The 27,869-nt window shown below is 36.7% G+C and overlaps 1 protein-coding gene across 6 annotated transcripts in view; it reads right to left on the bottom strand.

The window, feature by feature from the left end:
* The window catches only part of STK33 (serine/threonine kinase 33), a 144,287-nt gene that overhangs the window by 24,962 nt on the left and 91,456 nt on the right, over positions 1–27,869 (bottom strand). For 5 of the 6 annotated variants that reach the window (XM_073882966.1, XM_073882964.1, XM_025848648.2 and 2 more), the window contains 6 exons: positions 27,292–27,430; positions 24,164–24,252; positions 22,225–22,309; positions 15,505–15,580; positions 10,552–10,664; positions 9,819–9,904 (listed from right to left, as the gene is read on the bottom strand). In XM_073882966.1, the coding sequence (XP_073739067.1) occupies positions 9,819–9,904; positions 10,552–10,664; positions 15,505–15,580; positions 22,225–22,309; positions 24,164–24,252; positions 27,292–27,430 (588 nt within the window). The remainder of the gene's footprint in view (positions 1–9,818; positions 9,905–10,551; positions 10,665–15,504; positions 15,581–22,224; positions 22,310–24,163; positions 24,253–27,291; positions 27,431–27,869) is intronic. The other variant, XM_073882967.1, reaches the window with a different exon arrangement.

Genomic DNA, 27,869 nt, shown 5'->3' with positions numbered 1-27,869 from the left:
TTTATCTTCTCTTTTTCTTTCTCAATTACTTTTGCCAAAGTTTTCTCTATTTGTTGGTCTTTCAGAAAACCCAAATGTTGGGACGCCTGGGTGGCTCAGTCGTTAAGCGTCTGCCTTCCGCTCAGGTCATGATTCCAGGTCCTGGGATCGAGCCCCGCATCTGAGCCCCGCATCTGAGCCCCGCATCTGGCTCCCTGCTCGGCCGGAAGCCTGCTTCTCCCTCTCCGACTCCCACTGCTTGTATTCTGTCAAATAAATAAATAAAATCTTAAAAAAAAAAAAGTCTCAAATGTTGTTCTTGTTATCTTTTCTCCTCTACCTTCGCTTTCTATTTACTTTATTTTCACTTATTTTTTTCCCCTATTACTTTATTTGGGTATATTCCGCTGCATTTTTTCCCCTCATTTTAGGTTGGATAGTACTTTATTAATTTTTAGGCTTTCTTCTTTTCTAATATAAATATTTTAGGCTACAAACTTCTGCCAAAACACACTTTTCATCATCCTACAAGTTTTGACATGATGTATTTTCATCGTCTTCAGTTCTAAGGATTTCATTTTTTCTTGTTAGTATTTATTCTTAACCCAGGACTTCTCTAGAAGCATGTGATATGATTTCCAAACACACGCAGATATTTAATCTAACTGCTATTGACTTCTGACGTGTGTTTGCATATTGTTAGAGAACGTGATCTGTGAGGAATTCATTGAGGCTTGCTTGCTTCATGGACTAGTGTAAGAGCAATTTTGATAAATGTTCCACATGGGCTTAAGAAAACTATACGTTCTCTAATTGTTGGGTGCAGAACTGTTTATGTGTCCACTAGGATAAGCTTGTTGATTGTGTTGTTAAAATCTCTTAACTGTTTTTGTTTTCATTTGCTTTACATTATCAGTAATTGAGAGAAGTACATTAAAATCTCCCACTAGGATGAATTTGCCAATTTTTCCATGTTTACTTTTGTCAACTCCTGATATGTTTTTCAGGTTACTTTATTAATTGCATACATGTTTTGAAATAACATGTATTAGTTGCATACATGGTTCAGTTGAGTTTTTATCATAATCAAGTGACCTTCTTTATCCCTAGTAATGATTTGTTCTGTGTAAAGTTGTGTTAAGGTATTAACTGGTATTTATTCAGTTACACAGGCTTTAATTTAGTGACACAGTTAGTGTTTGCCTGGTATGTCCTTTTCCATTCTTCTTTTTTTCAATATTTCTCTGTCCTTATGCTTCAAATGTGTTTCTTGTAAATAGCACTTAGCTAGAGTCAACAAAAATTCAACCTGACAATATGTCTTTTAATAGGTATTTCTAACCCATTTATTTGTAATTATTTTTATATTTGGACTTGTTTCCATCATTTATGTTTACTACTTCAATTTGCCCCATTCTTTGTTTTTTAATTCTTTCCCACTTTGAAAATCTGATGTCTACATCTCCCATTTTAGCACCCTCTCAGTGGACCAATGTTCTCTCTCCCTTCTCAGTGCTTATCACACGGATATTGCTTCGCATGTTAACTCTTATTATTATGAAGATAATTTCTCCTCTTATTCTTTGGTTTTGTGGTTTTTTAGTTTTGCTTTTTGACACCAACAAACTTTATCAAGGTATTTAAAGACTCTTACTGCACATAGCTCTGGTAGCAGCTTCTGGATTTGGTTTTCCTATTTAATTATTTCAACCAAGTGTTTTACGTGTATGATTTGTGTGTCAATCCTTCTGAGGTCTTGTATATTTGAAAATATTTTTATAATACCTTTTCATTTGAATGATAATTTGGATGGATTCAAAATTCTAAGTTTAAAGTTCTTGGTCTTTTAATACATTTAGAGTATTACTCTATTTATGCTTGTACCAAATGTTGCTCCCCAAAAGTAAGATGTCAAGGTGATTCTTGTTCTTTTTTATTAGAGTTTTTTTCCTTGTTTTTAATGTTCTTAAATTTCATTATGCCTCTTTTGTCAGTTTTTCCTTATGTCTCCTATTTAGTATTCTATCATCTGTTGAATGCTGAAGACTTTCTTCTTTAATTCTGATTATTTTATCTCTATTATTTCTTTAAAGATTTTCTCCTCCTCCTTTTTACTTATCTCTCTCAAACTCCTATTATAGGAATTCGGGCACTTTTACTTTTAACTCCACATATCTTAACTTTTTTTTCTCTTTTTTTACATTTTCAATTTTTCTCTTTTTTTACATTTTCAATTTATCATTTCCTTCTGTAAAATTCCATAATCTGATCACCTAGTTTTTTAATTCATTCTTTAGCTGCACCCATTTCACTCTTTACCCTATATAGTTGCATTTTATATTTCAACTATTACACCTAAATGGTTCTACTTGGTTCTGTTGTATTATTTCATATTCTTCCTCCATATTATTAACATCTTCCCCTTATCTCTTTTAGTATGCTCAATTTGCTGACTTTTAAATTTTGGACTGTCTATTCTAAACTCTCCTAATGGTGTCTGAAATTTGGCCTGTGATCTCATCTTCCCCAGGGAGTACTGGCTCCTTGGGAGGACAGGGCATGGTTCTAAGGTGAAATCCAGGCCCTCAGCCCAGGAACTCAAGGAAGAGTAAGGGGTAAGAACCTTAGGCACCACAAACCTGCCCCCTCCAAGCTACTCCACAGTCTAGGATTTCATCCTTATCAACTTTCTCCTAGGAGAAACAACCTTCAGATGAGGCACTGCTAAAAACACAACCCGCCAGTCCTAGCATTTGGAGTTCAACAGGTAAGGAGTCAATGCCAAAAACCAGTCAATTCCCACCCATTTTCCTTAGCTTCTTACTCAAAACAGGGCTTCAGTGCTGCTCTGATTTTATTTCTTAGACCCCTGTGAGGGGACAGGCATCAATGTCATCAATGCAAAGGAAGACAAGCAAAAGGGGAACGTGTTTTTTTTTGTCTTCCTATTTTAACATCCTGTCCTGGCTCCAGGCTGTCGCCTCACCCACCATAGGCAGCAACTCAAAATGAATCCTTCATCTTCCCAAGGGCTTTTCACACTGTTCTCTGAATCCTGGTATCATGAGGTTTTTCTCTAAAGTTATTCTAGGTTTAATCTTCAAAGAAGATGAAGTAATCTGTGCTAATTCAGCATCTTGGCAGGAACCAGAACGTTCTCTAGCAGGCCTTTTCCTGGGTGGTTTTTGACAATTAACTCAAAGAGATTAAAGAGCTGAGTGACACTGCTATGTTGAAACTCCTTCCATTCCCATCTACATATTTACATAAGGCTCTAGGTGCCTACATCTTTAAAAACTAAAACAACAATACAATTGAAACTGAATGCTGTCTCTTTCTAACAATAAGTAATGGTCAATCATGGATGAATAAAGTTTTTGGGGCGGGGAAATGCAGCCCTTATCTATCCAGTACAGAGATGCATTTCCAATATAATTGTACTTGTGATACTTAATAATTATAGCAAATTATAATTATGTTCTCTTGATCAGTTATGTACTAATAATCATAATGATAAATCATCATTAGGTAATTTTTAAACATTTAGAACCTTAAAATCAAAGCAAATAAAAACAAAATTAAATATGTATTTGAACCTTTTTGTTGTAAGATAAGACAAATTATAGGATGATTAATAAAAACCTTTCAAGCAAAAATATATATTAGGATAAAATTTTGTGAAAGAAGTGGAATAGAAACAGAAATTCAAAGAAAAGAATGAATAACCTATAGTTCCTGTTAAAGAAGAGACTGATCACAAATTTTTACAAATGGATAAGACGAATGTCCTATTCATGTAAAAACAATATTAGTTTTATTTTTAATTATCAATATTAAGGAAATTATATCCTTTGCAATTAATTAAATTTAGGGTGAAAGTTTTTTAAGCTCTACCTAAAAATATCCTAGGAGATTCACCATTTTTTCAATACTCTTTTTGGAATTACTCAAGCATAAAAGTTGGAATATACTGTTCCAAAAAACACCTCACTCTTTTTCTAATCTATGAAACCAGCAATTCTTCTAGACTTTTTGTCTTTCCCAGTCACCTGAAAAACAGTTTTGAGTCCTTGTACTCCTTTATCTAATATTTCTACTTAGTTGAAAAACTGTTGATTCTCTTCCGAACATCTGATTTTCCCCCTCCTTTCTGTTCCACTCTCTTTGCCCGAGTTCTAGTCTTCATCATCTCACCCAAGTCCTATTTCAGTGCCCCAACTTCTTTTTTAAAAAAAAATATTTATTTACTTATTTATTTGAGAGAGAGACAGAGAGATAGAGAGAGCATGTGGGAAGGGGGGTGTGGGGAGGAAGGGTAAAGGGAGAGGGAGGGAGGGAGAATCTCAAGCAGACTCCCCAATGAGTGTGGAGCCCAACATGGGGCTTGATCCCACAACCCTGAGATCATGACCTGAGCCAAAATCAAGAGTCAGATGCTCAACTGACTGAGCCCACCCAGGCGCCCCAGTGCTCCAGCTTCTGCTTGCCACCAAGCAAGCTGTACCACACACACTGTTGCCAGATTATTCTCCCTGAAGTTCTGTCTGTCTTGCCAGCAATACATCTACCAGCCCACTAACTGATGGAGCTGACCTGTGAGGAGTCTCAGACACTTGCTACTTGTCCCCAACCTGCTCCAATGCCCATCCTGTTTCCATTAAGACCCTGACTCCTACTTTACTCTCTCCATCAAGATCTTGCTTCTGCCCTTAAGCCATGACCTGTGTGTAAAGCTCCCTCAAGACCTTCAACTCAAATTTACTGCAAGGGGTTTTCCAGCTTCTTATTCTCTCAGGCAGGACATTCCATTAGAATAGGTGTTCTCGTCTCAGAGTCTAGCCCACAGACCTCATCCAAGTCCACCCAAATCACCCTGTAAGGGTCAGAGGGACAAAGGAGAAACTCGAGTAGGTTCAGCTGTGATCAGGGTCCTGCAGAGCCTTCCAGTAGCAACCCACTGTCAAACAAGCTGAACATAAAATCTCCTCCAGATAAGTGAAGGTCTAGAGTAAAACAGTTCTAACCTGCCTTTACAGCTTAATTTCCCGCTACCTCCCTACATGTCTTCTTATGGTTCTAGAGAAACAGAATTACTACTGTGCTTCATGTTCTCTGAATATATTGCACATCTTTTTCTCTATATATCTTTGTAAAGTTCTTCTTATCTAGAATCCCCATCCTTCTTACCACGACTGTAACACTAATTTCTACTTTTACCTGCTCTTTCAGAGCCAGGTCACATATTACCTTCACTTTAAGTAGTTTTTGTAATCCCCTAAAGGAAATGATAGCTCTCTTCTTGAAAACCTAGCACTACTACTACATGATATAGTTCCATGTCATATAGCACTCTCTGGTACATTGTATCATATTGTATTATATAGCACATTATATATAAAACATATATTTTTATCTTTATAGAACACATGTCATTGTATACTTATATATAACATATAGTGTATTTTACATATCATTTATGCTTATATATACACACACACATTATGGTATACTCATTCACTGCCTGTATTTTTATTTGAAACCCTCTATTAGGCTGTGGGCAACCCGTGCACAGAGGCTGTGCCAGACTCATCCCTGTGTCCTCTGCAGCACATAGTAGTTATGTGATAAACATTTACTGATTATTAACTATCTACCTATCATTGGATATTGAATAAATCTCCAAGGTTCCTGGTTCATGAGCTGCTTTGTAACATAATTTTTATAGAAACCTTCATTAAATAGGACCTCGACATATTCATATACACAAGATAATTCACAATTTAAGAATAACTAAATATAGTGAAATAAAGCCAAGAGTTTTGACATATTTAGGATGAAAGTATACAGTCAGAAAAAAATGCCCCACAATTAGGCATCAGAAAAGTTTCATTCCCTTATGTAGAGTGTATATGTTAAGGTTAATGGTCAAAAGCTAATGACAAAAACGTGGATAATAACTTGTAAAAAGAAGGGCCTTGTTCGCACACTAGGAAAGACCATTCTGAGATTAGACGCACACCCTGATGACAAGTGCCTTCATAAAGTGTGACCATAAAAAAAAGTACATTGTACTTTGTGGTAAATTACTTAAGGAGAGAGACTGCGTTTTATTCATTTTTGAACCCCAATAGTGCCTGATGGATTAAAATCCAAAGATACTTGTTAAAATCAATAGACATTTAAATGACTTCTGTCCCATTTAAAATAAGCCACCTTGCAAGACTGATGCGCTACAACAACAATTTCCTTCATTTCAAAGAGTGTACGTTGTTCTCTACCATCTATGACAGCAAGTTACAACTTTTTAGCCTGAGATTCAAGTCCTCTCACAATTCTCTTTCCGTTTTTAAAAGTTCGTTTCCCACTTCTTTCCTTCGAGCATTTTCTCTGCCAGTCAGATTGAACTTCCTGATTTTACACTTGCTTGCCTCTGTATCTCTGGTCTTCTTATGTCATTTATCATTTTCTTCCTCGATTGTATCTTTTACATAGCTTGTCTCTCTTGCCAGGTTATAAGTTCCTTATATCAGAGACCATATCCTATATATATTTAATGATATTTTATTTATTACCTAGCACAACATGGTAGACACACACACACACACACACACACACACACACACACACACACAAAATCTGTCAAAGGAATTACCGAATGTATAAATAAAACCGAAAGAGCTCAAATCTGGAAACTATGACAAGCCATAGAAGAAAAATATTTCCTTAATTTATAGCTGCGTTCTCAAATATAAGTAGGCATTAAAGATACCTAGGAAACTTGTTAAACATGCAAATTCTTGGTGTTAGTTGTCATAAGGGGACTTGAAGGAATACCAAGAAGCAACTGTAATTGCCTAATAAGATGGAATAAACTCCCGAGCCACTGTTGAGAGGAAAGAGGACGGGAAGGAAGAAACAGACTCGAGAGGACCGCAGGCACACTCCTGGCCCTGGGAGTCATCATCAAACTCTCCCTTTGAAGGGAAGTCATTTCTTGGCTGGTTTTCCTTACATCTAATCTTTGACTTTTGAAATCAGGATGACAAATGTGTTTATTTTAAGTTCCATTCACTTAAATGTACACAGAGAAGCTATGACTATTTTTCTCAGAACCTTTTGCAGATATATACCATATTTCAAAATGCACAATACATAGGCTGAATCATAAAAACTTTTTATCCAATAAAGCTCTTTGAAAAAATGTCACTACATGTTAGATATTGCAAAAGATAAGCTTGGTTATAAAGCAGCCAGGTACTGAGAGAAGTAACGTATTCTTTTGAGATTATTTCAAACAGAGGGTATGAATTACAGGAAGGCTTCAAGTTGTTAAGAAGAAAAGAGTTTTGCCTTTCAGAAGTTTATAAAATGCCAGTATTCTAAACTTCATACACTGAACTCCTTAGGGTAGTCCGATATAGTACACGCTGTCACTTCTCTATCCATTTGGCAAAGACTACATAGAGACAAATGTTACAGAGGCTCAAAAATGGAGACTTCTGGAAAAATGACCAAAGCCAGAAATAAAGTTGTACTAATTAGAAAACAAATAATTAAATGGCCAAACCCAAATGTTATGTGCTGCTGAAAAGAGAGAGATTTCTATGGCACACCATCTGTTTTACAGTTTTTGATTTTGCTGTACTACAAATCTCCTCAGAATGGTTTTGCAAGGATCTAGCTGCTAGCTCATTTGCACAATTACTTTAGGCCAGAAAGACTTATTGCACAGAATCATTCAGAGATCAACACATTCACAGAAGAGGGCAGATATAACCCAGCTTTCAGTGAAGACTGGTTTTTTAGCCCTTCAAGGAAAAAATATTATTCAAAACAATGATTAGAAATTGCCAAAGGAAAACTAGAGAGTGGAAAAGAGGAGTGATATCACTATAAGTTTCTGATATGTATCTAAACTTATCACCATCAACCCCTCTGTTGGCCAGTCTAATGGAAACTCTTCATCTCGTCTTGACCTCTTGGCAGCATTTACCCAGGAGCTGACTGCTCTCACTTTCTCCAACATTCTTCTCACCTAACTTTGCTGGCGCTACTCTCTCGATTTTCTTCTCTCCACCATCAGCCATCCCTTCTCAGTCCCCGTGGCTGGCTTCTCCTCTTCTGGATGCTGTGGTGTCCAACGGCAGGCTGCTGGGGCCTCTCCTCCTTTCTGTCTTTTCTTCCTAACTTATCTCTGCAGCCTAATGACTCTACATGGCGTCTGTACACTCATGATTCCAAAATTTATATCTCCAGCTCGGACTTCCCCAGTTCCAGACTCATATATTCAATTATCTATTTAATATCTCCACTTGGATGCCACACAGGCATCTCAGACTTTGCATATCTAGTATGGAACTCTTGATCTACCACCCTCCCCCTGGAAAAAAACCCTATTTTTCCCACAGTGTTCCACATCTCAGTAAATGGCACCATCATGGTCCCACCAGCTATTACAGCAAAATCTGGAAGTCATCCTTGATTCCTCCCTTATCCTCATTCCTCCTCTAAGCCACCACCAAGTCCTGTCAACTATATCTAAAAGAATACTGCATTTATTACTCTCCAACTCTGTTGCTACCACCCCATCCAAGCCACCATCATTTTGCAACAATTCCACTGCAATGTAAGCATACCAGGTATCTCCAGTGTGTTGCACTGTATCTAGCAAATAATAGATGTACAAGAATTTTTTCATAGATGAATACTGCTTAGCAATAGTTCCCATCTGTCTTTAGAGATCTCCAAACTCATTTCTCGGAAATTTTCTGAGATACCTACAGACCTATTCACTTATTGAATCATTCACTCCTTCAACAATTATTGAGTATAGATTAATGGTATTAGGCCCAATAACATATCTGACAGTGTCTCAAAGATGACAGAAGTTTGTTTCCTGCTCATGCAAAAGTCTGGAGGTGGGCAGTCAAGGGCTGGCACGGCGGCTCTGTGAGCTAAAAGCCCTGCTTCCTTGCATCCTGTTGCTCTGCCATCCTCAGTTTATGGATTCCAATTTATGGTCTAATACGGCTAGTCAAACTCCAGCCATCCCATCTGTATTCCATTCACCGGGAAAGAAGATGCAACTGAGGAATGCCATATGCCCTCCATTCAAGGACACTTCCCGAAAATTGCTCCTACTTCCGCCATCATGATAACTAACAAAAACTGGGGATAACCAGCAATGAAGACTAGATAGCAGTGTTTCCAGCTACAATTGAGGATCCTCGTTACCAGAGAACAAAAAGAGGATAAATATGGAGAGGTAAGTAGCAGCTTCTTCCAAGGTTCCTATTGTGACCAGGTAATGCTCTGGTACAGGAATACAAAGCTCGGTAAGACACAGGGTCTATGCTGAAGGCAGTACGCGTGATGGGGGAAGCAATATGTAAATGAATAATTACTCAAGATTTCAGGCCAGGTAACAGCCACTCTTCGAAGATCTTGGTTTTTCTAAGTCCCCAAAGATTCCTTGCATCCAAAGAGTTGTAAGAGAAGTGGACTCTTCCAGGCTTTACGTCACTTATCTAAACAGACTGTTTCAATATTACAGTTTTCATATTGGGCATTTCCCAGCTCTCCTCTACCAGACTTGATACCGTCATGGCATGGAGCAAAGGAGTTCATTTAAGCCTCTATAAACATATATAAACAACTGTGGTAATAGTTTTAATAGTTTGAAAATACCCATTTCAGAAATGTGTTAAGACTCAATAATTTTTTTAACGTGTCAGAAGATGAAACTAATTGACTGTTTTAGGACTATATATAAACTACAAGACCAAAAAAAAAAAAAAAGCAATGGTAGCATGTCAAAAAGAAGTAATCTTGTAACTTACTGTTATCCACTGGTTATCTAGTAGTTCCTTAGCTGTGATTCTGTGAGCAGGATCTACTTTCATAAGCTGTTTCAAAACACTTTTAGCTGCAAATAAGGGGAAATCCTGAAAATCTTATCTTAACTACAATTTTTTTTTAAAGATTTTATTTATTTGAGAGAGAGAGAGAATGAGAGATAGAGAGCACGAGAGGGAAGAGGGTCAGAGGGAGAAGCAGACTCCCCGCCGAGCAGGGAGCCCGATGTGGGACTCGATCCCGGGACTCCAGGATCATGACCTGAGCCGAAGGCAGTCGCTTAACCAACTGAGCCACCCAGGCGCCCTTTAACTACAATTAATACCATAAATTTTCCAGTTTATTTAGGGTTAGGTCTATCTGACATGAAGGGAAGATTCCAATTATAAAATAAATATCATCAGAATAAATGGCTAATAAAGTTTCAGGCCTAAGGTGAGGTTTGATTGCCTGGATTTGCTGGTTTATGATCTACAGTAAAACTGGGCTAGATGATCAGCAATTTCCTCTTCAATTTTTATTAATGTAATTTCTGTTTTTGTTGGAAGTTTTGACTACAACAATCACAATGAAGAGATCACTATTCCACAAGTAAATAGCGTTTATTTCTATGGTAAATTTAATGATGAAACAGAGATTGAGAGTATTTGAATTATTGGCCAAGTTTCTTATATTACATACATTTGCTTTAGTAAATAATGACAGATCTATACTTACCACAATCACTTATGGACTCCCAGACTGGATCTTCAAAATGTAGTTCTCCCTTTCTTATTAGCTCAAAAAGCTTCTCTTCTGAACTTGCCAAAAATGGTGGTTCTCCACATAATCTACAACAAAGGCAATCATTTTGTTTAGATTTTTTTTAAATAATCAAAATGAAGCTATTAAAATTGGAAGTAGTGGTGCTTCAAATTTAAGTAAAGGATAGCTAGAGGTGGGTATCTCTCTCTGGTTGTAGAAATGGGAGCAAAGGAGGTTTTGCAAGATCAGTGCTGGACCTTATATACATTGAAATCTCCATACCTGCACATGACCCAAAGATCTTCCAGATGGGGAAAACTAAGCTTAAAGAGGACCAAAATACAAGCAGGTGTGTGATTTTAAGTGCACAAATAATAGTGGAGATACACTTCAATGTGAGCAAAGGTAAGGTAGTGCTTAAGGTACATAAGTCAAACTGGACTTAGGGGAAAATATATTGAGTTATCACAGTCCAGTGAGAGTTTTCAGAGTCTAATGACCATGTAAGGGTTTTATCCATGGTAAAATACTACACCAATGTTAGTAAGAATAAACCAAGAATAACCCTGGGGGTCTATAGGCTCTGAGTCAAAGCCAAAAATCCATTAAAAAGGCCACAACTCTTCAAAAATGGTATACAAAATGAAGACAGTCTGGATGAGGAGAGTCAGATGATGATGATGATTTGACCCTTCAGTCTGGAATGAAAGCTGAGCATACATAATGACCAATATCAGTAAAACCACCAGCAGTATGTATAAAGTAAACTTGGGCTTGAGGCACATTCTGTAATATAGGGACTGTGTGTGTTCAGAATCTTGTAAAAGGAAGTACTGTATTGGAGTGCCTCGGTGGCTCCATTGGTTAAGCCTCCGACTCTTGATTTCGGCTCAGGCCATGCATGATCTCAGGGTCATGCGATTGAGCCCTGAGCCCAGAGATGGCTTTGCACTGAGTGTGGAGCCTGCTTATCCCTCTCCTTCCCCCTTAGCCTCTCCCCACCTCATGCACATGTGTGTGTTCTCTCTCTCTCTAAAATAAATAAATAAATAAATAAATAAATAAATAAATAAATAAAATTTTTTTTTAAAAAAAGGAAATATTGTACTATATCTTAGAAAAAGCATGGCGAGACTGTGCTTCAGTAAGTAATCCAGTCCAAAACTACAAGAACTTGCTTAAAAGTCGAGTTCAATTCCTCATAATACATTCTGGACAAATGTTAGCCATCATCTTTACTGTCTACCCCAACAGCTGAGTACAACCCTGTAGCCAACAACCAGGTTTTCCCAATGACAACCAGACAGAAGCTGGACCTGGGCTCGTCACAGAGGCCACACTGTATGCCTGTTCTTCAACTTTCAGGATTAGATTTTTCCACTTTATTGCTGAAAGAATAAAATGGTATAATCCCATTATACTTCCCAAATGCTAGCCTATTATGTACATAAGTATATGATCTCTAAGCCTCCTAGCAGTTAGATTTTTACTGATTTTTAAAGTTCCACTTTAAAGTTCTTTTAAAATCTTTGCCATGAACATTTTTTGAATTAATCTAAATTTAATAAATATTTTACATGATAATGAGGAAGATGATGACGATTTCCTAGGGAAAAAAGTTGCTTTTATCCTTGTAGTTTATCAACCTAGGCTGGAAAACAGAGTTTTTCATTTGCAGTAGCTTCTTGTTAAGAGATCAGTATTTATCAAATTGTTCTGCAATCTCTTATTTTAATACTTTTTATTTCTCCAGCTCGTTCTGACCCTCCTCTCTCTGATCTTATTTGCCTCACTAGTGTTTAGTTTTAAAATGCAATAAAAAAAAAAGCCAGAAAAATGGTCTTATGGACAATTACTATCTATTATAACAAGTACAGGCCAGCAAAAGCCCAGCTCATTGAGTCTGTTAACAACCAGTGATATGCACATTCACCAATTTCTTAGCTGTTCCTGCATTGCCTGACTAGCATGCAACTATAGCTTAAGGGCTGTGTTTAAAAAAAAAATCCCACTTTTTTCTGTCTTTTGCAATTTTACTTTCACAAAATGTATCTAATGGTTGGTCAATCAGCAGCATATGAAATTTTATGACAGCAATTTTCTGCACATCCAGAAAAGGGAATCCAAGACATGAAAAATGCCTCTAAAGCCTTTCTATTATTTTCTGTTGCCTATGTCATAGGAATCACAACAACAGAGGATAGTACCCGTGAAGAGTATTTATGTTAATTTCACCTTGAGAAAATATGTTATCATTGTCCAATTAAGCAGAAATAAATCAGGGGTAACTGATAAACAAGAAAATAACCCCCCTGGAGAAGGTAATATGTTTGTGCCCTTGGTGAAAGAAATTATCTGTAAGAACACCGGGCTCAGGCAAATTAATGAATAGGCACTGATTAGCTAAGTAAGAGTCTACCGTAAAGGAAAAAAAGATGTCATTATGATGATATGCAGCCGTGCTCTGAAGCAGAAAAATTAAAATTATATCTTTAAGAAGGAGAAAAAATTTTAGATATGTACTACACTATCACTTTCTTTAACAACAAATTCAAACTAAGCAGCAGCAAACACCACATGAATTGTGTAATAATAGATTACGTATATTATGTTTGACTTGTCTGGAAATTCTTACAAGTATAAAACACTAAATTAAAATAGTGATATTTTTAATTAAAAACTAAGGCTCAAAATTTTTACGGTATGATTCTAATTAGCACAAGACAATGATCAAAAACTTTGTGAATACATTTATACTTTATGCAATCTAAGCAGTGATGTGTGTTGACCATCTGAGTTACAGCTACAATCACATCTTCCAATTTCTACTGCCTGTGTATTCCATTTCACAGCACTGTGAAAATGGAACTACTCTGATGTCAATATTTAGAAATGATCTGGAAGAGGTAGTGCACAGTGAAATCTTCAATATGACCATAAAATTAATGTTGCATCAGCATAAAAATGTTCATACTCACCACCAGGCAGAACAATGGCCACTAACTTTTCAGAACACCTCTTAGACAATTCGCTTTAATTCAATTTAACAAACATATATCGAACACTGACTACATGCCTACTATTGTACCAGATACAAGGGATGCAAAGATGAATAATATAAGATCTCTGTCCTTCATGGAATTTAGAGCAAGGAAAACAAAAACAGAGAAAAAAATATACATAATCTAATAATTATATTATAATAGTATAATCTAATTTTTAAAAGGGCTATAAGAACACAGGAAAGTGAACAAGTCTATCAAATTCACACATGTGCAAACTTTCCTGATGAAATATTATTGTTTTTCTTTCAGTGTTATTGTTTTGCAGGCATTTTTGGCATGTTGCTTTAAATCCTCTGTGGAAGTGGGAATGTAAATACATAATGAGTGCAGTAAGTCTGCTGGGGTAGATAGGAGTTAGGGAAACAGAAGGCATTAATGTTTGAGCTGGAGGGCCCAGGAGAAAGGTTAGGAGAGAAGTAAAAACCATTGTAAGCGGAAGGAACTGCATGAGCAAAGACTCAGAGACATGTGATCTAGGGTATGTGAATCATGAAGAATGGCCTAGAGTTGCTGCAGCACACAGCAGGTGCATGGGATACACAGCTAGCCCGAGACTGGAAAGGCATGCTGGAGCCAGGTCATGGGATACTTGCCGTCATGCCATGCTGGGAGGCTCTGACATTCTTCTATAACAAAGCAGAATTATCAGAGGTTGGGAATCAGAAAAGTAGTACAATCAGATTGGTGATTTAGAAAGATAATCCTGACAGCAATATGAAGGATGAACTGGGGAAGGAGACTGGAGAGGCAGGGAGAACAGTCAGACAGACATTGTAATATTCTAGAAGATGGATCATCAGGAGAAATGATACAAGTAAAGAGAAATGAAGGAAGAGGTGAGGACACTGCAAAGGAAAAATGAACAGGATGTGGGGTTTGATGGAATCTTGAGAGTGAGACAGAAGGAAGAGCCAGAAACAGCAATGTTTTCAGTAGCAGTAAGAGGATTGGAAACTATAGAATAGTCCCCAGATCCTGGGCTGAACCCCTGTCTAGTTGGTGTTCACTTCTCACATATGCCCGGTCCATAGGGCAGCTAAGTGCCAGGCTCCAGTACACTCTCTCTATCCGATGGGCTATAACTGAATCTCTGTAGAAAATACAAAGAAACTTTCTGGTCTGTGGCAAAAGATCAGAGAGGTGTTAAGCAAGTTTTTCACTTGGCTCAGGTATTGTAGCATTTATAGGTCCATGAAAAGCAAACCTGTATGTTATAAATTTATAGTATTAAAAAACTATCTAATGGATGTAGCTGACAATTAATAAGAGAGCTTTTAGAATGGCTTCCCAACTGTTTTTTCAGTCACTTTTTAAAAACTATATTGCCGAGCTTTCATTTAAAATCTATGTAATTCTAGGGGGTGGGGTGGAAGGGATGGGGTGGCTGGGTGACAGACATTGGGGAGGGTATGTGCTATGGTGAGCGCTGTGAATTGTGCAAGACTGTTGAATCACAGATCTGCACCTCTGAAACAAATAATGCAATATATGTTAAGAAAAAAAAAGAAGAAGAAGATAGCAGGCGGGGACGAATGAAGGGGGGAAAATCGGAGGGGGAGACGAACCATGAGAGACGATGGACTCTGAGAAACAAACTGAGGGTTCTAGAGGGGAGGGGGATGGGGGGATGGGTTAGCCTGGTGATGGGTATTAAAGAGGGCACGTTCTGCGTGGGGCACTGGGTGTTATGCACAAACAATGAATCATGGAACACTCCATCACAAACTAATGATGTAATGTATGGTGATTAACATAACATAATAAAATAAAATTTAAAGGAAAAAATAAAATCTATATAATTCTAGTCTGCTGTTAGAGACTATCAATTCATTTTAAACTGCACATTTAGCAGGTTACTTACAGAAGGTACATTATGACACCTATGCTCCAAATGTCACACTGCTGGCTATAGTCGTGGGCATTGATAACTTCAGGGGCTGCCAAATAAGCAGAAATGAAATAATATTAATAATACAATAAATGAAGTTTAAATGCTTAAACACAAAGCATGAAAAATGTGCTGATGTGTTGTAATTTATTCCCCCACAGGGAAAAAGAGAACCAACAGCAGATGTTAAATGAATAATGTACAGGCCTTAACAATTGATGTCACTGTACTCTCACTCCTGTCATTTAGCTTCTAATGGAACGATGGCATAAACTGTGTAACTAAATGTACTGCTCTCCGTTCCTTTGAAATTGTTAAGAAATGATTTTGCAAAGATTGTGTAGTTATAGTAGAAGACAACAATATCTCAGTTCTTTTCCCAAAATAGAATTGAATACATGCCTTAAGTGGATATAATTTAAAGCAAGCCCAATATGTGGAAATCTGGATTCACAGAGAAACTAAGATAAATGGTTATAAATCATTTTAGTCAAATAATAATAATAATAATAACATCACTCCTATGACAGAATGTGAATTATTTTCCACATTTTCTAAATGAGAAAACTAAGACAAAGAGAGAACTTCTACAACATAACTGGATTAAAAAAGCCAACTAGGGCTAGGATCCGGGTACTCCTGACTCCCCAGCTCTGTGCTCCATACTTTACAATGTGTTCACAATAGGGTTCCTCTAAACAATCTTCTCAAAGTAGTTGTGTGTGTGTGTGTGTAGAGTTTTTTGTTTTGTTTTGTTTTGTTTTACTTTAAGGTAGGACATTTTAATGATTAGATTACTTAATAATGGCTGGCTTTTTAAATGGCTTTTAAAATGTCACATATGGTATTTCAGGAATAGTCTATTGTGCCTTTATGGCTAGGGGTCAAATATCTTTCTTTAAGGAAAAAGAAAGAATAAAACAGATATAAACATAAAAATGAAATATAGGTGTATATATTTCAATAGAACTTTAATGTTTACAAAGCACTGTTTTATAAATTATGTTATTTGTGTAAATCATGGGAAGAATCTTGTGAGATGGGGATGTAGGCATTTGGCTCACTTTGCCAGTGAGGAGACTAAGGTTCAGGTATATGAAGTGACTTGCCTCAAGTGACACAGCTACAGAGTGCCTCCCACATAAAAGGTGTTTTTATTTCAGAAAAGTTTCATTCTCCCGCCCTACGCACATGCACGCGCGCACACACACACACACACACACTCACACACACCTTTTATAACTACTAAAAGCAAACGGCCTTTCACTTCTTCTGCCTCTTGTCAAAGGAACTAAAAATCAACAAAAAGGAACCAAAAGTAAAGAGAAGAAACAATGAGCAAAGGCTCAACTATAGATAATTAACAAAACTGAGTTATTCATTGCCATATCATTGAAAATTACTTAGCATTTTCCTCTAAGCAACTATTATTCCTTACCTCTACTTAAACTCTTTAAATACTGAATCCCTAAAGTTCAAGTGGCTCTTGAACAGCGAGTCACTGACAAAGGCAAGTCTGTGACTCGTGTCCACATTGGGTGCCCCGCACAGTGGGGGCCGGGATGGCAGCCTCGGTCCCTCAGAGCCATCTTAATGACCGGGGGTGTTTCCGCGTGCGCTGCCATCACAGTTCTCACAGGAAGGCAGAGGCCACAGTAACAGTGCCAAGGAGCCATTTAGGAAGTCAGCAAAGCTCTACAAACCATCTGTCTTCTCTCTTGTTCTCTCACTTGTTATCAGTGTAGACAGCTAATAAGCAAGCATAAAACTCAGGGTGCTTGGATATATTTTCCTCATGTAACGACAGACCAGATGTCTTTTGCCAACAGGAGGATATGAACAGAATCTAAAGTAGCCTTTTCCCAAATAAGATAAAACAGTTTCAAAACTTAATACATCAAAGAGGCAAAAAGAAAAAAACAACCCAAAAAACAAAAAAACAAAAACAGAACGAGGTATACTCCTCAGCAATAAAAATGAATAAAACTACTGATACGACATGGGTAAGTCTCAAAATCATGACATGGAACAGATGAAGACAGACACAAGAATGTACACTGTCTGGTTCAATTTAAATAAAGTTCTAGACAAGCAAAATTAAGCTTTGGTGATAAAAATCATCAGTGGTTGCTGCGGTCTGGGTGGGAGACTAACAGAGAGGAACACAAAGGAATTTTCTGGGGTGATAGAGATGTTCTATACCTTCATTGAGGTGGTGATTATATAAGCATATGCATTTGTCAAAAGTCATCAAACTTTGTACACTTAAAATTTGGGCTTTTATTGTATGCAAATTATATTTCAATAAAGTAAGATATTTTTCTAAAGAAATCTACAAAAGGTAGAAAAAGATTTGTCAAAGCCCTATCTTGGTGGATGACTTTAATAACTCTCTCTCTTAGAAATCCACAGAAGCGAACAAAATTAACAATATGGAAAGTTTAAATCACAAAGGTATCACATTCGATTTTATAAATACACACACAGAGAAATTTTTGTGGTCAACAAAGGAGGAATATACATACTTCCTAAATATCCAATGCAACATTTGTAAAAACCAACCATGTGTTCAATCACAAAAAACAATTTTAGAAGTTGAAAACCTTTAAGTCACAATTGCCTAGAACAATGAAGAAAACCAGACAGAAAAACCAAAAGGCTAAGAAAACTAACACATATTCACATGAAAATCAAATACATCCTAACAACCTGGAAAATTCTAAAAGCACTTCTAAATAATTCTTAGATTAAAGAAGACTAAAACTAAAATGATAGACTATTAAGAAGTGAATAATAGAAAGAACACTGTCTAGCAAAAAAATGGTCAAAGAAATACTCAGAGAGAAGAAAGAAATACTCAGACTGAACATAAATAACCATTTAACTTATGGAAGTTAAAAAATAAACCAAAAGAAAATAGAAGGAATCCAGAAAAATAAAAGTAGAAATTAATAAAAAAAGTCAACCAAATAATATTAGACTTGAGCTGGTTCTTTGAAAGCCCAATAAATTGTCCTAACCACTAACAAATTTGATCAAGAAAAAAATGATGATTATTATTATTACAAGAGCTTAAATTGAGCACTGTCAGGTATTGTGCTAAGCACTTTACATATATTTTCTCATCTAATTCTCATGTCAACCTGGTAAGAAAGATCTTATTATTACCATCCTAAGTATATCCTCTCCCCTTCCCTGTTTTACTTTTCTTCCTCAGCATTTCTCTCTAACATCCCAGGTAATAGCAGACATTTTACTTTTTTACTTGTTTAATGTTTGCACCAACATGACATTTTTATACGTTGTTCACTGTTATATTCCCAATACCCAGACCAGTCCTGACACAAAGTAGACCCTCAAAAATTTTTTGATAAATGGATGACATAATCCCCATTGTACAGATGTAAAACCACAACAAAAGCAGTTTAGTTGTTTGCCAAGGGCTCACCAGACTAAGTGACAGAGCTGGAATCCTGAGTTAGCCAGGTGATGTCACAGGCCATATTGCTAATCTTACATCACATGACCATCTTAAAAAATATTAGGAATAGTTAGGGCGATAGTCACAGATACATAGGAGAATCAGAAAATTATAATATATGCATATTTATGTCAATAGAACTTAAAATCTCAATGTAATGAACAATTTTCTAGAAAAACAAATTATCAAAATGATTCAAAAAGGTGTGGAAAACTTGAATAACCCAGTATAAATTGAAAATATAATAGAAACTTAATCTACCAAAAGGTACCAGGGCCAAAAAAATTTTAAGGGGAAATTTCATCAAACTTATAGTTTATTAATATAACAGTTTCTGTTACTTAAGTGATTCATGAGCTATTTTTTAAATGAGGCTAGGGTAACACTAACATCAAAAAAGACAAGGGCAGCACAAAAGAAAGTTACACTCAAAGCTCCTAAATAAAGTGGTGACAAATTGAATAAAGCAGTTTATTAAGCCAAGTGGAGTTTAATCTAAAAGTGCAAGGATGGTTCAACATTTTCAAACCCTATTAATGCAATTATTTCACTAATAAATTTAAAGAGAAAAATATAATCATCTCATAGGTACAGATTTGAATAAACATTTCATCAAAGAAGATTATGAACAACTAATAACTGCATGAAAAGATGCTCAACATCATTGGTCATTAGGAATATTAAATTACCAAATTAAAAACCACAATAAGCTACTACTTCACACCCTCTACAGTGGCTATAATTAGAAAGAAAGGTAATTATCACAAGTCAACAAGGAAGGGTGCCTTGGTGGCTCAGTCGTTAAGCATCTGCCTTCAGTTCAGGTCATGATCCCAGGGTCCTGGGATCGAGCCCCGCATTGGGCTCCCTGGTCCGTGGGAAGCCTGCTTCTCCCTCCCCAACCCCCCTGCTTGTACCCACTCTCCCTGCTTGTATTCCCTCTTTTGCTGTGTCTCTCTCTGTCAAATAAATAAAATCTTAAAAAAAAAAAAAAGTCAGCAAGGATACAACGAAACTGGAACCCTCACACATTGCTAGTAGAAAGGTCAAATGCTACAGCGACTTTGAAAAAAACATTTGGCAGTTTCTTAAAAAGTCAAACATAAAGGGGCAGGTGCCTGGGTGGCTCAGTCAGTTAAGCGTCTGCCTTCAACTCAGGTCATGACTCGGGGTCCTGGGATTGAGCCCTGCGTCAGGCTCCCTGCTGAACGGGGAACCTGCTTCTCCCTCTGCCTGCTTCTCACTCTGCCTCTCCCTCCCCCGGCTTGTGCTCTCTCTCTAATAAATAAATTAAAATCTTTTTTAAAAAGTTACACATAATTTCCGACCCAGCAACTTCGCTTCTAGGTAGCTACCCAAGGAAAACGTGTCCATGTTAAAATTTGTACACAAATGTTCATAGCAGCATTATCCATAATAGCCCCAAACTGGAAACAATAAACAAAATGTGGCATCTCCATACAACAGAGAACTGTTCAGAAATATAAAGGGATAGACTACAGGTACAAGAGGAAGATACTTCAAAAACATTACGCTAAGTGAAAGAAGGCCAACATAAAAGACAACATATGGTATGACTTTGTTTAGATGAAATGTCCAGGAAAGGTAAATATAGATTCGTGGTTACCTGGGGATTGGGATGGGAATGAGATGAAGGACAAATGGGCATGAGGCAACCTTCTGGGGTAGAATTATTCTAAAACTGAATTGTGGTGATGGCTGCACAACTCTGTGAATGTAGAAAAATCACTGAATAGTGCATTTTTTACGGCATTTAAATTGTACTTCGGTAAAGCTGTTAAAAGTTGAACTTAGAAAAATGGTAAATGGTTGCTTTACAAAATATATTTAATCAGTAGCTTTAGGATGTACCATTTGATGGCAATAAAATTGGATAAGAAATGGAAAGAAGTAAAACACACACATGATTTCAGCATGAGTTAACAAAACCAATAATTAAGTTTGGGGTATGATTACCTAAGAGATATAAACTACTATAAGAAGAGTCCAAAAAAACAATAAAAACTACAACCTTTAAAGATAAGAACTGTGAGAAAAATGCTAAAACAATAAAATTATTTGACCTAAGAAAAGAAAAATTAGCTTGATCAAGACCAGTAAGTCAAGTTGTGGCAAAATCAAATTGCTTGAGTTTTTTTTCTGTTTTTTTTTTAATTGTAGTTGACATACAACATTATATTAGTTTCAGGTATATGACATAGTGATTTGACGTTTATGTACATTATTAAATGATCACCATGAAAAGTCTAGTTACTATATAAAATTATTACAATATTATTGACTATATTCCCTATGCTATACTTTACATCCCCATGACTTATTTATTTTATAATTGGAAGATTATATCTCTTAATCCCCTTTACTTATTTTGCTCATCCACCCCTAAACTACCAGTTTGTTCTCTGTATCTACAAGTGTCTGTTTCTGTTTTGTTTGTTCATTTGTTTTATTTTTTTAGATTCCACATTTAAGTGAAGTCATATGGTATTTTCTTCTCTCTGTCTTGTTTATTTAACTTAGCATAATACCCTCTAGGTCCATCTGTGTTGTTGCAAAAGGCAAGATTTCATTCTTTCTTATGGCTGAGTAATAACACACACCCATACATACCACATCTTCTTTATCCATTCCTCTATTGATGGACACTTAGGTTGTTTCCATATCTTGGCTACTGTAAATAATGCTGCAATGAACATGAAGGTACACATACCTTTCCAAATTAGTGTCTTCATTTTCTTCAGATAAATACTCAAGTGGAATTATTGTATCATGTGGCATTCCTATTTTTAACTTTTTGAGGAACCACCACACTGTTTTCCATCATGGTTGCGCCAATTTACATTCCTTCCAACAGTGCACAAGCGTTCCTTTTCTCCTCATTCTTGCCAACATTTGTTGTTTCTTGTGTTGTTTGATTTTAGCCACTCTGACAGGAGTAAGGTGTTATCTCCTTGTGGTTTTGATTTGCATTTCTCTCATGATGAGTGATGTTGACAATCTTTTCATGTGTCTGTTGGTCATCTATGTGTCTTCTTTGGAGAAATGTCTGTTCATGTCATCTGCCCATTTTTTTTATTGGATTTTTTTTTGGTATTGAGTTTTAGGAGTTCTTTCAAGTCGTTCAAGTTTTAATCTACATTAGTGGTTCTACCTCTTTATATAGAAAGATCATTTTAAATCTACTAACTTACCCATATAGATAGGAGTCCCACATGTGGTCTGCAGCATGGCTTCACTCCTTCCATGCTTCTTCACTGCTAAGCCAAAATCAGTCACCTGGAAGAAAAAACCCAGTCACCTGTTTTCCTGTCCCAGAGTTTACTCATTCTGAAGGTAGGAGTTCCACCACATTGTAATTGCTCTGTATTTAATTCAGAGATTCCTGCGGATGGAGGGGATTTCCTTGTATTACTACTAAGGACTTTTGCTTCCCATCCACCCCTCTTTGTGAAGAAGAAACAAATCTGTGGTAAAGAGAAGCTTGGTTTCTCCTACCTGGAGCAAACATCCATGATATTGATTGCTCATTCCTTCTAATTAAACTTACCAGTTCAACATAGGAAGTTATATTTTGAAAGAAAGCATTTAACTTTTACAGATAAAAAACTTATTCTTAAAAACCTCTTTCATCGTAAAATACATTCTGGCCATTGCATGTTTTTTGTCTATTTTTTCTGACACTCAAGCTATGTTCCAGTTTAAAGCACTGTTATGAATGCAATCATTATCCTTGTCAGAACTCACAGAAACTGCCCCTTTTTATAATTATTTATAAGACACTATCTCTGGTAAGTACTATCTTTTCTTTACTATGACTTCCTTTGTGTTTCTAGAGTTTACTAATTAAAACAATTACTACACTATTAAAAACTACAAGAAGCAAATTAACAGGGAAAAAAGTGACCGTAGAGCTACAAATCCACTGGAGGCCTGCTGCTGCAACTGCACTCTTTCTGCTCAGTTCCAAATCGGGGCCAGTACACATTCGGTTATTAAATATTCAGTATGTGCCCTTGGTCTTGTCTCCCAAGTTGGAACAGCCTTGGGCTGAAAGCAGAAAAACAGGCACATTTATTGATCATACAACCAAAGATAGGTTCTTGGTCCACAGACACTGAATGCAAAGTTTCCAGGGCCTTCTGGAATAAGAAAATGTTTCTATCAATATGTGATAGCACTATTTTTCTAAATAGAAAAATCATTTTCTCCAGGAGTTTTCACAATTACCCCACTTTGAGCATTATAATATGTATCGTTCTCCACAGAAGATCTACACAGATATCAAATATATAAAAGGTTTCATGATCAATTCAGTTCTTTAGAGAGCAATTATTTCTTCATTTACCAAATATTAAGTGAGCACATACTATGTTTTCAGGCATTACTCCAGGTACCAACAGTGAATAAAACATACATAATTCCTGCCCTCATAGAGTTTAAAATGAAAATATTCAAGAATATTTATTTGCTTTGGTAAGACAACAATGCTGTTAAACTCACATATATTACATAGGGATTTAGCTTCTACAACAGAGCGAGTTATTCACAGACGACATTTTATTCCTAAATTAACACATTCATATATTTTGAAAGCAGCCACTATTAAAGTGCTAAGTAATAAATAATGTATCCTATCATTTATTTGACATTAAGGAACACTTAATTTGAATAAAGTCTTGAAGAATAAACACTTGGCACATTAATTGTGCTTAGGACATAAATATTAATACCCAGGAAAATTTTCAATGAGAAATACAGACTTTAGCATTAATTTAATATCAAAGGCACAGCCAAGGTGTGTTTTTTTTCTAAATCTGTAACACATTTACATCAAATTACCAGGCATAATTTTGAAATTAATTAGAATTCAGAGCATCTGTTTGCTTGCTATTAACTAATGATTTAGAACTATCCAAATGAATATGTACTTTAAAAAAGATTCAATAGCACCACTTAACTTGTAAAATTATTCTTGTCAGTTACAACCTCTTTTGTAAAATTTTATTTTTTTTCTAGCACAAGCCACTTATTTTGCTGCTCAAAAGCTTCCAAAATGTATCTAAAAAGAGGAAGTACTTTGCTATCAAACTGTTTATAGGCAAATATTTACCATGATTTCTAATACCTTACCTTTATGTTTAAGTTCATTTCATTGTTATCATCAATAAAGCTGCTTTTAACCATTATGTTTTCCAGTTTTAGATCTCTATGTACTATATCTACCAAGAAAATAAACAACAAATCAAATGAATAGTGAATAATGGAAAAACAGAGTGGACACAAATAGAACAAATAAATATATTTGACAAATTAATATCCCACTGTTAAAAACTTCGAGGAGGGCCAAGCATAATTCTGCCCTGTTCCTTCCCTTTTATTCCAATCCCTTTTCTTCACAGGTTTATCCTTAAAAAGGCCTTTTCTTTGACTCCCTCCTCTTTCCCCATCCCCCTGCTGCCCTGGAGGCTTCTCTTTGTGACCAGTGGCCTGGTGAGTGGGGAGGAGGATCATGCCCAAGGTTGAGCACTCCAGGCAGAGGGAGACAAAAGTAGTTACAAACCCAGTAAGGTCTCCTATATCCTTAGGTCTTCAAATAAAGAGAATTACTTACTTACTCCCATGCGTAGGTTATTGTCAATATACACATTTAACATATTGCAACTTGACTACTCGTATACACACTACACTTATTTCAATATATATTTCTATAACATGAGCACATACTTTCCTAGTCTTTATATGTTAAAAAATGAAAACAAACAAATGGAAACCCTGAAACACCAAATCTCCAGTTGAACGTGTCAGACGTCAGGTAGGATTTTTACGCGCATGCAAATAATCATGCACAAAGCACTTCTGTTGCAAATAACTAATTCAGTTCATATCCACAGCAATCATTTCCCTCCACATAAAAAGTTACATGTATCGCTGCTGGAAAAATGCCGCTGAAGAGCCCTGGACTGGTGACCCTACGCAACCATTTACAGTTCCCTAACACAGCTCCCAGAATGTGTTTGTGGGATGTGTGCTGCTGACCTCTTCTTACGTAAGTACAGCACAGCAAGTCTTCCTTCTGCCTCCATTGTTCTTCTTTTTCATTGTTTTCTTTGCTATTCTTGCCCACTTCAGAATATTTCTATCAAGTTCCATGAAGAAATCCTGCTGAAATTTTGGTTGGCATTTTACTGAATTTATAGCTTAATGTGGGAGAATTGACATTAGCATCATAGGAAGCCCTGGGTTTCCTGACCTTGCAAAAGTTGCTGCCCCTGCCTGGAAGACCCTCTCTTCTTGATGTGGTATATATACACAATGGAATATTATGCAGCCATCAAACGGAATGAGATCTTGCCATTTGCAACGACGTGGATGGAACTGGAGGGTGTTATGCTGAGTGAAATAAGTCAATCAGAGAAAGACATGTATCACATGACCTCACTGATATGAGGAATTCTTAATCTCAGGAAACAAACTGAGTGTTACTGGAGTGGTTGGGGGTGGGAGGGATGGGATGGCTGGGTGATAGACATTGGGGAGGGTATGTGCTACGGTGAGCGCTGTGAATTGTGCAAGACTGTTGAATCACAGATCTGTACTTCTGAAACAAATAACGCAACATATTTTAAGAAAAAAGGAAAAGAAGAAGATAACAGGAGAGGAAGAAAAGGGGAGTATGTCAGAGGGGGAGACGAACCATGAGAGATGATGGACTCTGAAAAACAAACTGAGGGTTCTAGAGGGTAGGGGGGTGGGGGGATGGGTTAGCCTGGTGATGGGTATTGAGGAGGGCACGTTTTGCATGGTGCACTGGGTGTTATGAACAAACAATGAATCATGGAAGACCCTCTCTTCTTTTTTGTCTGAGACTGTATTCCTCAGCCCAAATTCTGTTTTCTTCTGTGAATCCCTCCCTGACTTTCCAAATCAAACAAGGCACTGACGCTCCTAATGTTCCTTGTGCTTTATATGACTCTCCATTAGAGAAATTATCACACTGAATTACAGTTTGCTTTCTATCCTCCATCTCCCACCAGCCTGAATTTCTTGAGGTGTGGGGGCCTTGTCTTTGTATCTAATTCTAACACAGACCACATGCAGGCGGGGCTAGGGAAACGTCTGTGGGGTGGCCGCTGGGTTCTATAGCCCAGGTCTGCCACACCTCACCTTGTCATTTCACCTCTCTGGAACCAACTTTTCCTCATGTGTAAAATGAGAAGGTGCTCAAGTCACACATAAGATAAACTAACCTTGAAGGAAAAAAACGAGCCTGAGGAAAAGCAGCAGCAATAACAACCAAAAACAGTAAAGGAATTAGAATAATTTCTAAATGTGGCTTTTAAGGTAGTGAAACTATTCTGTATGATACCATAATGGTAGATACATGTCACTATATTTTGTCAAAACCCACAGAATATACACCACCAAGAGTGAACCCTAATGTGAACTATGGACTTTGGGTGGTAACAGCGTGTCAGTGTCGGTTCATGGCTTGGAACACATGTACCTTCTGGCGGGGATGTTGATAACAGGCGGAGGCTGTGTGTGTATGGGCAAGGGTATATGGGATATCTCTGTAATGGCTGCTCAATTTTGCTGCAAATCTAAAATTGCTCTAAAAATTAACTCTAAAAAAATAAAAAAAACAAAAAAATGCCTAGAATATATAGATTTTTTTTAGTTTTATTTAAATTCCAATCAGTTAATATACATTATGATATTAGTCTCAGGTGTACAACCTAGTGATTCAACACTTCCATACAATATAACTGTTTTGAAATTTCACTTTTATTATTGACTTAGTCTACTTTTGATTTGACAAGATTAGCTGCTTTTCAAACTGTTGAATAGAAATATTCATCCTTAATTGTATACCTGCCTTGTTTCTAATTAAAATATACTTATTATATTTAATTAAAGTCTTAAAGAGAAAAAAATTCAGAAAAATTTTCAAATGAAATCTTCTAAGTTAGTAGGGATCACTTCTGTGACTCTGAACCCTGAATACAATCACCCTTAAACAAAAGCACCATCTGCCTTTGTGGAGTCAGTGAGCTGGATGACTCTTTCCTTACCCTTGTTGTGAAGATAGGCTATGCATTCATGGAGTCAATGAGCTGGATGACTCTCTCCTTACCCTTGTTGTGAAGATAGGCTATGCATTCATAGAGTCAATGAGCTGGATGACTCTCTCCTTACCCTTGGTGTGAAGATAGGCTATGCATTCATAGAGTCAATGAGCTCGATGACTGTCTCCTTACCCTTGTTGTGAAGATAGGCTATAGCTGATGCAAGTCTTTGAATAATCCACCTTGTCTCATTCTCAGAGAAATGCCCTTTCCTATCCAGAATTTCTTTGAGTTCTCCATCCTCACAAAGCTCCATCACCAGGTACATTTTCTGACATGACAGATTTATAAAGAGAGAGAGAGCAAGCAAATTATATAGTTGAGAATTTTAAAAATATTATATATTGCACATGTATCATAGAAATACAATCCCAACCTAAATCATCAATCTACTCATTCAAAATTATTTATTTCCTATCATGTACAAGATACCATGCAGGATACTAGAGGAACAAGGAGGCATAAGGCATAGTTCTTACCCTCAAGGAGCTCACAGTAGAGTTATAAATACGGTATCGTGTGGTGAGTGCCAACAAAAGAGTTATAGCCAAAATGGCATGAGGTTACCGAGGAAAGAAGCCTCTGCTCCAAGTCTGCTCCCCAAGGAAGTGATATTAAAGGCCGGTCTAGATAAACTGAATAGGGATTTATCGGGAGAGGACGTGGGTAAGAACGGGCTTAACGCATAGTATTTGCAAAGATTCCAAAGA

The sequence above is a fragment of the Callorhinus ursinus genome, unplaced genomic scaffold (genome assembly GCF_003265705.2).
Source record: "Callorhinus ursinus isolate GAN/ISIS: 27379988/994484 unplaced genomic scaffold, GSC_fseal_2.0 scaffold49, whole genome shotgun sequence".
Lineage (NCBI taxonomy): Eukaryota > Metazoa > Chordata > Mammalia > Carnivora > Otariidae > Callorhinus > Callorhinus ursinus.
The sequence above is the reverse complement of the archived record's forward strand: the minus strand, read 5'-3'. Positions and strand labels throughout refer to the sequence as shown.